Below are 15,328 nucleotides of genomic sequence, written 5' to 3'. Positions count from 1 at the left end.
TTTTTAGTAGAGACGGGGTTTCACCGTGTTAGCCAGGATGGTCTCCATCTCCTGACCTCGTGGTCAGCCCGCCTCGGCCTCCCAAAGTGCTGGGATTACAGGTGTGAGCCACCGCGCCCGGCCTGGTCTGTCTCAGTTTTAAAACGGAAAGTCCTGCATCCCAAGAAAACCTCTAGTCCAGGCAAACCTAGGTGGGTCGCTCTAGGGTGGAATTAGGATTTCCAGTGGTCTTGGACAGAAGGGCGACCTCTCCCTTGAGTTACGAAGGAAGGCGGAGAGATGAAGGGCAGGATTAAATAAACAAGTATGCGGGCTTTGGAGCCAGGGCAAAGCTCTGCCTCTTAGCTGTGTGATCTTGAAATTATTTAACCACTCAGATTCAGTTTCCTGTAATTTGGGGATAATTAAACAAGAATGAGCCGTGTGAAAGTGCCTATCCAACTGTAGTAGGCTCGCAGCAAGAGTTTAAATCGTTTTTATTCATCTCCGGTCCTAACTTTTGCCGCTGCTCTGTGTTCCACTCTTCTATCATCTTTAATTTCTCTGCTTGACTTGTTCCTGCTTTGTTCTCTCTGGTCCCTCTCCGGTCGCTCCTGCCACTCACGTTGAGTACCATCCACCACTAGAGGGCGGAATAGAACAAACCAAGATGGGTGCCCCTCTAGCTCTCTACGGCGTCTGCTCGCCGAGCCCCGCAAAAGAGGCGGGGATTCCATCAAGTGACCGGGGTGCCAGGCGCCGGCGCAGGCGCGGTTGCTGCGTAGTCGTCGCCGGGCTCCGTTGCCCGCGCTGTTTTACCTTCTCGACGCTTGAGGCGGACGCTGGGGGGTCCTGCGGCTTTCCCTCCTGCCGCTGGGGACTGCAGGCTAAGGCCATGTCCCGAAAGCAGGCGGCGAAGAGCCGGCCGGGCAGCGGCAGCCGGAAAGCCGAGGCCGAGCGCAAGCGGGACGAGCGGGCGGCGCGCCGGGCCCTGGCCAAGGAGCGGCGGAACCGGCCGGAGTCTGGCGGCGGCGGTGGCTGCGAGGAGGAGTTCGTCAGCTTCGCCAACCAGCTGCAGGCCCTGGGGCTGAAGCTGCGGGAGGTGCCGGGGGACGGGTGAGGCGGGCCGGGAGCGAGGGAGGCGGCGCCGGGGGACGCGCCGGGCTCGGCCTGGCGACCGTTGCCCGCTCGCGTCCATCCATTCATTCGGGCGGCCCGGGCGCCTCCCGCGAGCCAGCCACGCTCCGAGTGCAGGGCGTCCAGCTGCGAGTGAGGCGGACAAGCCCCTCGCCCCGAGACGCTCGCGGGGATCCCAAAGGGTCCTAATCATGGCAGACGCCGCGAGCGAAATAGAAAGTGGGTGCTGAGACCGTATATGGGAGCAGGGCCACTGGATTGTGGCCAGGAAGGGCCCTCTCAAAGGTGACATTTAAGCTGAGTTCTGAAGGAATGAGATGGAGCCAGGCATTGGAAAAACAGTTATCATGACGATAAGACCAGTCGAAGGAGTTTGAGTAAGCCCCACTTGGTAGAACGCTTTGCCTCCTTTGAGTCCTTGGTTTTTGGGTGGTGCCCCCATTTACATTTGTGAAATTAGGTCGCCTGTTTACTGAGCTGAAGGCAGCTTCTCTAATTCTTGCTTCCATGGGCCTCAGTTTCTCTGTAAGCAAAGGTGCTTACCCAAGCTTTCTTGGGACTTAGACTGAATCCAGGTCCAGCTTTCTTTAGGGAACGCGGAGGGGGAGAGTGGGGAGGAGGAAGAAAATTAGCTTCAAGAAAGGGGATATGGCTCCAGGAACATGGATGGAAGAAGGAAAAGGGTCAGGAAGAGGGGAGAACAGTTAGGATCCCCATTGCAGGGGCAGGTAAAAGGGGGTCTGGTTGTCAGCTGTGTGTCACTTTGGAAGAGAGAGTGTTAATAACAGCCTGGCTTTTGTTTTTTTCCTCCCCGTATTTGAGTGCTCAGATCCTGCAGAGGGAAGACTAAAATGAAATTAAAGACCATAAGGAATTGCCTTAGTTCATTATTATTGTTATTTTGTAGAGACGGTGATTTTGCTGTGTTGCCCAGGCTGGTCTCGAACTCCTGGCTTCAAGCGATCCTCCTGCCTCGGCCTCCCAAAGTGCCGAGATTACAGGCATGAGCTACCACCCCCGGCCAGGAATTGCCTTAGATATTAACTGCAGAAGAAGGTGTTTTAAAAATTTTCACATTACATTGCAGCTTATTGATTAAGACTGTGAACTGGTCCTAATTTCCCTTTCCCACCGTTCCTGTTTATGCTCATTGCTTCAGGCAGATTGGATTTCTTTTTGCTCACAAAGAGTTCACCACACTTTGCTGCGTTGCTGTTTTTGCTTAAGATGCAGTTGGAACTTGATTACATTTATTCACCATCATCTGGCAAAGTGCTTGGTACATGGAAGGCAGTCAGTACGTTTTTGCTGAATGAAATATAAAAATAATAGAGGGAGGTCAGCTAGCCTCAGCATAAGCCCAAGACACCCTTATAGAAACAGAAATACCAATTGAATACAGTGGAATTGGCGTGGGACATTGGGGCTTTTCCTTGCAAATGATTGGATTGCTTGTGTCTGCTATACTGGGTATGGTATTCTCAATGTCAGGGTGCCCAGGAAACTGAAGTACTCAATAGAAGGTTACTTATGAGGAGGAATCAGCACAGGGAGTTGTAAACTCTTGAGGGGGCTTTCATAAGCTTATGGGAAACTTTGGGGGTACTACTTCTGCTTCCTATCCCCACACCCACATACACACACAGCATACTTTTCAAGTTAATTCAGCACACCTTAAGTAGGGTGCTGGGAATATGTTGATGACTAAGATACTTAAGGACTTCATAGCCTAAGGTAGAAACACGTAACAGTGGGTCTCAGCTTTTTTGGTCTTAAGATCTCTTGGCATTCTTAAAAATTACTGAGAAACCGAAAGAACTTTATATGGGTTATAGCTATGAGTATTTACTATATTAGAAAGTAAAACAAAGTTTTAAAACACAAGAATACACACACATTCCATTAGCTATCAGAGTGATGACTTCATGCATCAGGTAGCCTCTGGAAAACTCCACTGCACTTGTGAGAGAATGAGAATGAAAAAGGTACATTACATCTTAGTTTTGAACTCACGGATACCCTGAAAGCATATCAGAGACCTTCCCACATCTCCGGTCCCTTGAGTCACACTTTGAGAACAGATGATACAAATAATTAAAATATAGTTTGATATATTTTTAGTAACAGTGACTGATTATAATGGTACTATTGAGAAGGAAAAGGCTACTACTCTATGAATTGGCCGGGAAGTCCTTCTCGTTCATTCGGTAAATACTCATTGGATACACTGCTAGATGCCTCTCAGAGGGTGTCATGCTCTGATTGGGTCATGAAGGACCAATAGGAGTACACCAAGAGAACGGTCCCATCTGAGGAGTAGTATATATAGAGGCACAAGGACACGATGTTTTTGGGGATCTACAGGTTGTTTAGGGTGACGGGTAGTGTAGGGCACAAGGGTAGAAGTAACGGGCAGTGAAGCTAGGCTCCAGAAACCAGCTTGACTGGAGTGCTCATGTCTCTCTTCCAAGGTTCCTGTTCTTCGGACAGTGTTAGATAAAATGATCATATTTCCTCTTGTGTGGGCTTCATGGATCTAACCACCTTCTGTTCACAAGTTCTTCACATGAGTTCCATTAGCTGGACTGTGGTTCAGCCCTCGTCAGTATCCTAGTCCTTTCGAATGTGGTGATGACAGACTTTATCACTGCAGGGGATGGTGTTTCCTGTGTATGTGATGGGTTGGCAGGTGTCAACAGATTCTTCTACCCCCCTCAGACGGAGTCTTACTCTGCCACCCAGGCTGGAGTGCAGTGGCACAATCTCGGCTCACTGCAATCTCTGCCTCCTGGGTTCAAACAATTCTCTTGCCTCAGCCTCCTGAGTAGCTGGGATTACAGGCACCTGCTACCACAGCCAGCTAATTTGTTTGTATTTTTAGTAGAGATGGGGTTTCACCATGTTGGCCAGGCTGGTCTCGAACTCCTGACCTCATGATCCATCCGCCTTGGCCTCCCAAAGTGGTGGAATTACAGGTGTGAGCCACCGCGCCTGGACAACGGATTCTTTTATTAATGTTTATTAAGGACTCAGGTGAAATATAATGAAGTTAAAGACTATTAAAAAATAGTTGACATCTCTAGCGTTCCCTGTTTTCGTTCAGATTTGATTACAATCTGGAGTAGCCTGATACAGTATCTATGAGCATGTTCATTGTTGGCAATATGGTACCTGTAGCATTCTGGAACCTGAGGGGGTTTAGGGATGAATTAACCAATATCCTGTAATACAGCCTTTACATGGGTTGAGTCAGCTTAGTGTAGATTAATCAGGGAGCTACTTAGAGGGTTTTGTAATGCTTCCTGGACCAGCTTCATATTTCCCGTGTTATCTGGAAGGTGGACCCACATAAATTGGATTCATTTTTCAAAGCAAGAAAGAAATAGTTTAACCTTGATGTTTTCCTTAAAAACATGATTGGCTATAGTGTGAAAAGAATGTATAACTCTATTTATTAGGCAGTACAGTATTAACATCCCTCTGAACTTATCTAGTTGTGTCTTACTAAATGTAGTTCTGAGTTACATTACTCATTAGCAGTGTTCTAAAATTGAAACATTGACGAATCACTAATTTTAGCTATTTATCTTATTACTAACAAGTAGTTTATTTTTTAGTTTTGTTTTTAATATTGCAGGATCATAGTAGTAGAAGGGCATTCACACATCATCTTGTCTAATTATTGCCTGTGTCACCTGAACAGCAGTGCCATCTTTTGTGCCTCACTCAGTGGTTTTCAATTGGGTGCCATACTAGAATATCTGGGGAGGAACTTTTGAAACAATTCAGGGCCTGGGCTCTCCCCTAGATCAACTACATCAGAATCTTAGAGTGGGGCCTGGTTATTGATGTTTTTTTAAAAAAATTTTACAGATGATTCTTATATGCATCCATAATTGAGAGTGACTGATTTAGAGTCTAGATTCTCAACTAGTGTTTCTCAAACTTCAGTATGCAACATAACCACCTGGACTGCTAGTGAAAACACCTGGAAGGGCTACGTTGCTGGGCCCCAACCCCAGAATGCGTGATTGAGTAGGCCTGGGTGGGCCCCAGCATTTTCATTTCTAACAAGTGCCCAGGGGATGCTGATGCTCCTAGTCCGGGAACACACTTTGAGAATCAGTGATCTAGATCAGCGCTGTCCAGGGGAAATAGAATATGAACCACGTATGTGATTTAAAATTTTTCTAGTAACCACATTAAAAAGAAACAGGTGAAACTAATTTTAGTATATTTTATTTAAGCTATTGTATCTAAAATACTATTTTGACATACAATTCAATATAAAAATTATTGATCTCTCATATTTTCTTTTTCTTTCTTTTTTTTTTTTTTGGTGACATTAGAGTTCGTTGTTGTTGCCCAGGCTGGAGTGCAATGGCACGATCTTGGCTCACCGCAACCTCTGCCTGCCAGGTTCAAGCGATTCTCCTGCCTCGGCCTCCTGCGTAGCTGGGATTACAGGCATGCGCCACCATACCTGGCTAATTTTGTATTTTTAGTAGAGACGGGGTTTCTCCATGTTGGTCAGGCTGGTTTCAAACTGCTGACCTCAGGTGATCTGCCTGCCTTGGCTTCCCAAAGTGCTGGGATTACAGGCGTGAGCCACCGCACCCGGCTGATGATCTCTCATATTTTCTTATATGACCTCTTCAGAATCTAGTATTTTACACTGATAGCACACCTCACTGTGGATTAGCCACATCAGGTGCTCAGTAGTCACATGCGGTTAGCAACCACTATTAAACAACACACATCTAGACAATTGCTGTGAATTGCTAGTTATAGAAATTGGCAGAATCCTGAGTCTATATAGTCTACCTCCATAGAGCTAAGGTGAAATTACCTTTTATTTGCCAAAATCTATGTCTCTGTGGCTTCCAGGTTTTCGTTTTATTATACAGGTATAATTTTAATTTCACATGACAGTTGGAGGTATTGATCATGTCCCCCTGAGCCTTCTTTAGGCCAAACATCACTAGTAGTTCTTCATATTGTATTAAAGCCACATCATTTATCTGAATACGTCTCTCTTAAAATACAGTAGCTAGAATGGTACCTAGTACCCTATCTGTGGTCTGACCCCAAATAATAAAACCTTTTCCTTTTTCTGCACATTTACTATTATTACTGCAGTCTAGAGAGCACGTTAGGTTTTTTGGTGCGTGTGTTGCAATATTGTCTAATAGTAAATTATTGCGCACTCAAAACATTTGCGTGCTCTTTATGTAATTGGTTGTTTTTGTGAACTCAAATGCGAGACCTGCCATATATCCTTATAACACAGTGGTTCTCAAGCAGGGATGATTTTGCCCTCCAGGGGACATTTGGCAGTGTCTAGAGACATCTTTGGTTGTCACAACTGATGGGGAGGGAGGTAGTGATGTGCTACTGGCAGCTAATGGCAGAGGCCAAGTATTCTCCTAAACTTCCTACAGTGCACAGGACAGCCTCCCACAACAAAAAAATGATCCTGGAATGTCAATAGTGTGGAGATTGAGAAGCCCTGCTATAGGTAATGGTGAGAGTGTGAACTCAGGAAGTGGCCCAGATCTCCTAGAGGCCCTTTGGGCAGCGGTGCTTTGTTCTCATGAGTTTCTTGAGTGCTCTTATTGGGCTCACCTAAGGAAACCCAGGTAACTGGAGTGTTTGTTCATTACCTTGTAATCCTGTCAGAAAAGGAAGTGATTTGTCTATTTTGGCTTGTTTTGGGTGAGCTCAAAGAAAGTTTGGTAAGTATAGAAAAGCATATTAAAAAATGTAACAATTAAAACTCTTAAATATTATTTTTAATTCTGCTGCCTAGGGGTAACTATGGCTATCATTTTGGTGTTGACATTCAAGCGAGAGCCACGTTATTTGGACTTGGATCCTGGGCCTACCACTTACTAGTTTTGTGACCTTGGGCAGGTTTCCCCTGAGGGATGGTAATAGGACCTATCTCAGAGTTGTGAGACACAACATGTTTAATACATATAAAGTGTTTAGAACAGTCCCTGGCACATTGTAAGAACTATTTAAGTGGTTGTTTCTGTGTGTTTTCTTGGCATACGTTTGTGTGTGTTTCTATGTCTGTGTATGTGTATAGTGTACAGATGAACTTGGTTGAGTTCATGTGGCATATACAGTTTTACACCTACTTTTTTGGAGAACATTTGCTCATGTTATTAAAAGTTCCTAGCAAACATGTAACTGTAGAATACCATGAATTTTGGTACATTAAATGTAAAATAACTACATAAATTTGTGATAAATCACATCTCTTAAACTAAATTCAAGAATAGGCTAGTGGTGGCAGATGCTGATTAAGAAAAGTTTGAGGGAAAAGCTTGACATTTAAATTGTTTTATCGATTAACTTACTTTTCTCCATGGTTGAAAAAAGACTGCCATTGTCAGATTTTAGCAAGACACCTCAGTCTAGCCTACAGAACTCTATATTCCATTCCTTCTAGAATCTTGTCTTAGATTGTTGGAAAGCTTCTTGGTTTTTAATTTATAGAAGCTGTCTTAATTCTCCCCTCCCCTGCAAAAAAAAAAAAGTATATATTCTTATACATTAGAAGAGATTCCAGCCTTTCTATAGCTTTCTGTTGAAAATTCACTTTTCTGAGTTGAAAAACAAAACCCCCTTTTTTCCTACACATTTAGACATGAAATCTTTCTGAAAGTGATGAGTTTATACTTTGGAATTACAGTATCATAGTTTTTCATTTGGAAGAGTAAACAGTTGGGTGTAAAACTGGACAACTGTTTGGCTTCAGAATTGTTTATTTCTGTAGTTTTAAGGATACCAGATTGTGTTTGTCTTGTTTGAGTCTCTGTGTATCTAAGCCTCTGTGTTTGTGATAGTTTGGAATTTAGAAGCCTTTGAGGGGTTTGAAAGTAAAGATAACTCTTACAGTTTATTACCAGTATTTTAATTTTAGAGAAACAAAATGTGGTGTTTAAAGTTTTCATTTGGCAGGAATAACAATGGCATTGTTGCTCCCTGGGTGCTAAGTGAGGAGGCAAGGAGGAAGTGTCTTTCCATAGTACAACTGTTTGTTGTCCAAGTGCTTTCCTTCTCATGACTTTCTCCACTATGTTCTTAGGACTCAAACAGAGAGTATTGTTCAGTTGTTAGTATTGGCAGCTTGACAAATTGCTATTTTTTGGGTACTATTTGTTAAATGAATGATTACTTAGCTGGGTAGCTGTAGTGGAACTTGTTTTAGAAAAGAGGCTGTAGATAGGACATGATTTTGGAAGAGGGTCTGTAAATCATAGCCCTTAGGCATGGAATGGCCTGTAAGCTCTGGACCTTGTAGTAAGGTGGTTAGTGTATCACCGGCTCCACTTCTTGAAGCAGCTGAGGCCCAGGGAAGTTTAATGACTCTCCTGAGTCAGCCAGCTGGTACATGGGGAATAGAATCCTTGTTTGCTGCCTCTCAAGAAGGTAATATGGTTGAATATGCCCTCATGCTGTCCCCCGTGGTCTTGGAAGAATCCTGGACTATTAGAGTTGAGTCTTTACCTCTATGTGCACAAAATATTTCCATGGATGATCTGGCATGAAGCATCATTGTTTTAGACGAACTAAGTTCATTTTTGAAAGGTCTTGACTCATGTTGTTGTTTTGACAGCAATTGCTTGTTCAGAGCTCTTGGTGATCAATTGGAGGGACACTCACGAAATCATCTCAAGCACAGACAGGAGACAGTGGACTACATGATAAAGCAGCGGGAAGATTTTGAACCCTTTGTAGAAGATGACATTCCTTTTGAGAAGCATGGTAGGTTCACTGTGGGACATTGTGTCCTTCAGGAGTAATGCATTGGGTAATTAAGTCCACTGGCATCCTCCCCCCTCCCAGCCAAGGGTTTGGTTATATAAATCACGACATTCATTTATTCAAGAAATATTTGTTTGCCTACTTTTGGTTATCGGCAGTATGCTAGGTAGTTGGGGATCAGTAGGTTTAGCTGTATATGCCCTTAATAAACATGATGGTGTTAATTGACCTGAAAAGCGATTCATGACTTCTTACTCTGTGGGGTGGGAAAAGCAGGCTATAACGTAGCTTGTATAGGTTGATCCTATTTTTAAAAGGTATACAGACACAGTAGGAAAAGTCTGGAAAGATACTAACATTTTGTTTGTTAATTCTTAGCTTCACTTATTTTTCAGAAATTACTCATTCTCCTTAAACTTCTATAGAAGGGAGATAATAATAGCATCTATCTCTTAGGGTTTTTGGTGAAGATTAAATTAGATAACAAAATTAAAATAAGCCCTTAGTAAGCGTTAGCCATCTGGGGATGATGGGACTATGGTATTTTAAATTATCTTCTATAGACTTTTTCTGACTTTTAGATGATCATGTATTACTTTTAAAATTAGAAAACCCAATAAAATCATGTTAATTTCTCACCCAAACCCCAAACACAATCTGTTTTCTTTGAGGCAAGTCAGTTAGTGATTTTAATTGGTTCCTATTTAATAGGCATAGATCTTATAGAAAATGCATATGAACTTGTAAACTTTAATTTCAACAAATATTTACTGAGGATCTACTGTGCTTGCTGCTGATATGTCTTACAAATGGCATTTTCATCACAGGGCTTATAGTCTTTTCTGTCTGTTATCAGGAAAGAGAATTGATCCTTTGTTTTAGAGAGCTAAGTCTGGAGGCCATGCCGAGAATGGATGGGGAGAGAGACTGATAAAGGAGACTAGTTAGAAGGTCTCCACACTGGCCAGATGAGAGTAGAGGAGGTCTCCATCAAGGTAGCTACTGAGGATAATGAGTAAGGCCCAAACCAAGCCACACTTTGGCAGTGTAATTGACAGGACACATTGGAGGTGAGGAGGGGAGAGGGAGGAGACAAGAGTGATTCTGAAGTTTCTGCTTAGGGAATGGGTAATTGGCTGTACCGTTAGCAAGAGAGAGGGCAGCAGGAGGGGGACATTTGGGAGAAAAGGTATCAGTGATCCCAAAGTGTTTCCCATTCCTTACTAGGAAAGAACTTACTCAGTAGGCACCAGACACAGAGCAACAAAACTTCCAATGGGTGGTTTGTACCAATCACTGAGTTCAGATGGTCCCTCTTCCTGGGATTACTTTTTGGCTAGCAGATATGCATAGTTTACTGGATAGTCAGCAGTTTACAAATTAAATGTTTGTATATGGGACAAATTTTGTAGTTTAGTGCTGTACGAAATGAATTGTGTCATTAATCCAATGAAAACATCATTTTGGATGAAACGGGTTTTTAGTTTGTGATGTGAAACTCCACTTTGAACACTGTCAGTGAAGATCACATGGTGGATTTTGGGGTGTTACAGGATAGGGAACTCATCTTCGGTTGCCAATGTGATAGTCACTTGAGATGAACAGTGGAAAGGTGTTTTCTTGAAATGTCACTATGCATGCCTGTTGCTTGGAGCTGCTTAAGAATTTGAGCATCACAGAAGTAAGAAGTCACTTTGACGGCCAGAGCAGAAATGAAAAGAAACCTGGAAGTCTGCACATTCTCTTTGTGTGTCAGTTGAAGGCTTGGCTTGTTACATTGGTGAGTCTTGAGTCATAGTTACCTGTTTTTAATGTCAGTGTGCTGCCTACCTTGTTGTACTGTGAGATTCTCAAGGGCAGGGACTGTGTGTCTTTGTTTTGCGGTGTGGCAGTGCCCGGCATCTGGTAGACATTCATAAAGTGAATAAATGAATGGTTCACTATACTATTAAGGACCTGGTCACCCTTGCATCTGGCTGTATCTTTAGGATTATTCTTTTCTTTTAGACTGTGGCTTCAGAGAATCAGCAACATCTTTCCCCCAACTGTACAAGTATCCAGGTCAGAACCTGAGTATTCTTAATGCTTATCTTCCTCCCTTCTCATACCCGTTCATTACATGTTATCACTCTACCTCAGCAGTTTTTCTTTCACTGCTACTACCCCGTAAAATCAGACCTCTGTGGCCATTTGCTTAGATTTCCTCCATACTGTTCGGTATCATTGTCTCTTGATTCCCTCAGTCTGTTTTCTACATAACAGCCAGAGGGGGATCTAAATGTGTTTTTCCTCTGTATAAAAGCTGTTGGTGACTCATCTGTTGACCTCAGGATAGAGCCCAGACTTTTTAGTTCTTCATGATCTGGGATTTTCTCATTTCTCTGTCCTCATCTCTTGCCATTCCCCCCAACATTTTCTCACTTCTCCACCTCTCCATCTCAGAATTCTCAGTTCCTGCCATATTAGAGTTCTCTCTCTCTCTCTCGTGTCTGTCTCTCCTCTTCTTAGAACATCATCCATTTCTCCTGTCTTAACTCCTCCTTGTCCTTTGAGTATTAGCTTAGTTGTCTCAGTTGAGAAGCTCCTCTGATACACCTTACCTCCCGCTCCTCAATTCCACGTTGGCTTATGTTCACCACCTGGAGTTAGCCAAACTGCAGGGTTCGAGAACACAGTCCTTGCATGACTTCCCTCAACTTTTGGTACCATCTACAAGTTGGGGTCTCCCAGAACCTCCCTTAGGTTCCATAATATGGTAGTAGGACTCACAGAACTCACTGAAAGCTATCATGCTAACGGTTACGGTTTGTTACGGGGAAAGGATGCAGATCAATACTACTAGCCAAAGGAAGAGATGCATAGGACAGTCTGGAAAGGTTCCAGACACGAAGCTTCTGTTGTCCTCAGGGCATATTCTCCTCATAGCATCTGTGTGTGACAGTACACATAGAATATTGTCACCTGGGGAAGCTTACCCTAACTTTGGTGTCCAGAGGTTTTCATTTTGTTTTGTTTTGTTTTGCGTATTGATTTACTGCATGTCTAAGTGGTTGAACTCAGTCTCCCCTCTCACCCTATCACCACCACAAAGGTCTGATGCCAGATGTGGTGGAGAGGCCCATCATGAATAACAGACACTCTCATCACCTTTGGGAATTCCAGAGGTTTAGAAGTGACCTCCCAGGAGCCCAGGATAAAGGCCAGACCTCTCTTTGGGCAAGGCCAAATTCTTACTGCACATGCACTTCCTGAAGCACTTGTGCATCATTAGTGCCTATCTTGTTTGCCCCTCACTGGTTGTGAACTCTGCAAGGGCAAACTGATGGAGTGGCTGAGAGCCAGGACCTTGGCATTGGGCTGCGTAGGTGAAACCTCAGCTCCACTGTGTACCAGCTCTTTGACCTTGGCACAGTTTTCAGCTATTCTGCATCTGAGTTTCCTCGTGTATAAAATGGTTTGTATAATAGTACTTGTCTATGAGATGTGATTAGATCAGTGCTTGACACATAACAACCATTCACTAATGCAAGCTGCTAAGATTACTGTGTTTATTGTTATGTTTCCAGTGCCTTTTATTGAGTTAGTATATTGGAAGTAATCAGTAAACATTTATTGCAGAATAAATAAATGGATCTTTGCTTTATGAATGACTAGTGTTCTTCTGAGTAGCAGTCTTGTATTGCTCAACTAGCTAAATTCCTAGACTCTGACAAAGTTAATGGACTTTTCAGATATATATCATTGTTTCTCATTATCTGGAACTCAGTAAATACCAAAGCATGTTTGCATTTGGATTTTTCCACTATAAAGACGTCATTTTTCTTTCCTATTTCCATGCAGTGGCCAGTTTGGCAAAGCCTGGTACTTTTGCTGGCAATGATGCAATTGTAGCCTTTGCAAGAAATCATCAGTTGAATGTAGTGATTCATCAACTTAATGCCCCTTTGTGGCAGGTAGGTCACCTATTTAAACATTTATCTTAAGCTCTTATTTCTAAGTCAGCTTTGGGAATATCCGAAGATGAGGGGCTTGACCTGTGAACATTGAATTATGCGGAGTAACTTGGACTACGAGCCTAACCAAAGACAAAAATCTTGTGGTGGCTCAGAAGTAATCCCTGTGCTATGTACAAATGGAGTCCGGAGTATAATTTAGAAATCTTTTAAAATGCTATAAATATTCAACAGTCAGCTAATTGGGCAGGTTGGGGACAGAGAACCTAGTGTGGAAACACAGGCTGTCACCCCCTAAAGTCAGAGTGCTGCCTGTTGCTTTGTACCTCAGCTCCTAAAGACTGAGCATGTGGTTTCTGTTAATTCCCCACCCACTCTGCCCTGCTCCACCACTCACCGCTTTCTCACTTTTTCTAATTAAAAAGTTAAAATACAGTACTTGTAGAAAAGTTAGAAAATTGAAAAAGCTCGTAAAGAGAAAAAAATTTTATTAAAAATTATATTTAAAATTTTATTGAATCACCCAGAGAGAGGTTATTGCTGTTAATGTTTTAGTGAGTATTCCTGTCATTCACACACACTTGGCTATAAAAACATTGATACATAACTGGAAAGGAACATATCACAACGTTTTTACACACTTTTAAAACACATACACACATGTATCCATATCCACATATATACGGACACTTCTGTGTTATTAGCATAAAGGTAACAGTGCCCTTTTTTTCATATGACACCTGCATATATTCCTTTGTAAATTGCTCAGTCATAGCCTTTGCTGATTAAAAATAGGTTTATAGGGATATAATTTACATGTAGCAAACTTCATCCTTTTCCAAGTGTACAGTTCTATGTGTTTTGACAAACACAGTCATGTAACCACCACTACTATCAACACAGACTAGTCTACTCTCGAAAAAGTTACTTCCAGGCTCTTTGTACTTTGTAATCACTGGCCCCCTCCCCCAATACCCAGCCTCTTGTAGCCCATTCTCTGATTTGTCCTTATAGTTTTGCCTTTCCAGAATGTCATATTAAAGAATGCAGCCTTTTGTCCCTGGCACAGTGTCCTTTTAACAAAACTATGCTACAACAAAATAAGATAGTCCAGGGATGGTGAGAAATTTTACCTTATGGGGATAGAAGGAGCAGGAGTGAAACAGTATCTGCTTGTGTTCTTTGGGGCAGTGTTGCGGATGTCCTGACATCAGGGTACCAGATAGAGCTATCACATTTTCCATGGGGTTCTGTTTTCCAAGGGCGATGTTTGAGCAAAAATACTGGTTACCCCTTTGTTCTATTTTTTGTCGTTAAACTTACACTGTTTTGCAGAAGTTAACAAAATCATTTGAATACGCAGCATAATGACCCTCACCTTGAAGGGGAATACTCCCTACCAACTCAGTAATCAGCTTGCCTTTTCCTCCATTGATGACTTTTTTCCCAAAGTTTCTTAGTTACCTAGGTAGTTGTGGAAGACATTTCTGCATAGGTAAATTTTTTTTTGAATTTATTTCTGTAGTGTTCTCTTTCATAAATTCCTGAGCATTGAAAGTACATCTTTTTAAAATAAATTTACTAATCTTTCCATTGGATCCCCCTATGTCTTCCTACCCCAGTGAAGCATCTTATAAAATTTAAGAACTGAAACTGCATTGGTTGCTACTTTCATGGTTATGAGCTCTTTCATTAATGAAGAGTAGGCTTATACTCACACCATGGAGATATTGAAACCTACATTTTTTTTCTGGTTATAATTGGAATATGTGCTCCTGTGAACAATCTAGATGTATGTAACATAGAATGTGAAAGTCCTCTGTAATCTGCCCGTGAAAGTCACAGTTAACAATTTGGTGAATATTCTTCCAGTTAGGTTTTCTATTCATAATGTATATATATTATTATTATTAGGTATGTAAGTGCTTTAGGGATTATGTCAAAGATTCTAATAAACTGTTTACTTTCCCATTGCTCTTCCTGGGAGACAAATGGTGCTCTCTATTTTGTATGTGTCTAAACCAGACTCTGCACTTGAGATCTGCGTATTCTACTGGAAAAGCTTCCACGCTACTGACATCTAGACTTGTGTGGTTCCTGTTTGTTCCATGGTTTTTGCTTTGTCTTTAGACCATGGATACTGTTTAAAGTAAGGGCAGTATCTTACTATGTGTGATTTTCAGTAAAAAGAATGTGCTGATGTTTTGGAGTTTAAACAAAGGAACCATTACTGGGCTTTCTAAGGGACAAAGTTAGAATGAGAGTTTCTTTGGAGGTGGCGAGCTTTATTTGGGGTACGCCCAGACCTTAGGGCTTCTGTACTGCACAACTCTAGGGAGCCCCATTCTTGTGCTGTGTGTCAGGGGTGTAGTTCACATAGAATACCTTGTGGGTGGCGCCTGCAGGGTTGAGCGCTGCAGGCCGTACTACTTTATGTAATTTTGTTTTGAAGCTGACGTAGGTAGGAGATTTGGGTTTGTTGT

At 42.4% G+C, this 15,328-nt stretch overlaps 1 protein-coding gene across 2 annotated transcripts in view; it reads left to right on the top strand.

Annotated features, from left to right (window-relative positions):
- The first annotated feature begins 711 nt into the window (after positions 1-711).
- OTUD3 (OTU deubiquitinase 3) overlaps positions 712-15,328 on the top strand; it is a 30,664-nt gene continuing 16,047 nt past the window's right edge. The window contains exons 1-3 of one of the 2 annotated variants that reach the window (XM_513073.9): positions 712-1,095; positions 8,744-8,892; positions 12,733-12,845. In XM_513073.9, the coding sequence (XP_513073.8) occupies positions 875-1,095; positions 8,744-8,892; positions 12,733-12,845 (483 nt within the window). In that variant the 5' untranslated portion in view covers positions 712-874. The remainder of the gene's footprint in view (positions 1,096-8,743; positions 8,893-12,732; positions 12,846-15,328) is intronic. The other variant, XM_009449775.5, reaches the window with a different exon arrangement.

This window comes from Pan troglodytes, chromosome 1 (assembly GCF_028858775.2).
Source record: "Pan troglodytes isolate AG18354 chromosome 1, NHGRI_mPanTro3-v2.0_pri, whole genome shotgun sequence".
Classification (NCBI taxonomy): Eukaryota; Metazoa; Chordata; class Mammalia; order Primates; family Hominidae; genus Pan; species Pan troglodytes.
Note: the sequence above shows the minus strand (reverse complement) of the source record. Positions and strands in the feature narration are given on the sequence as shown.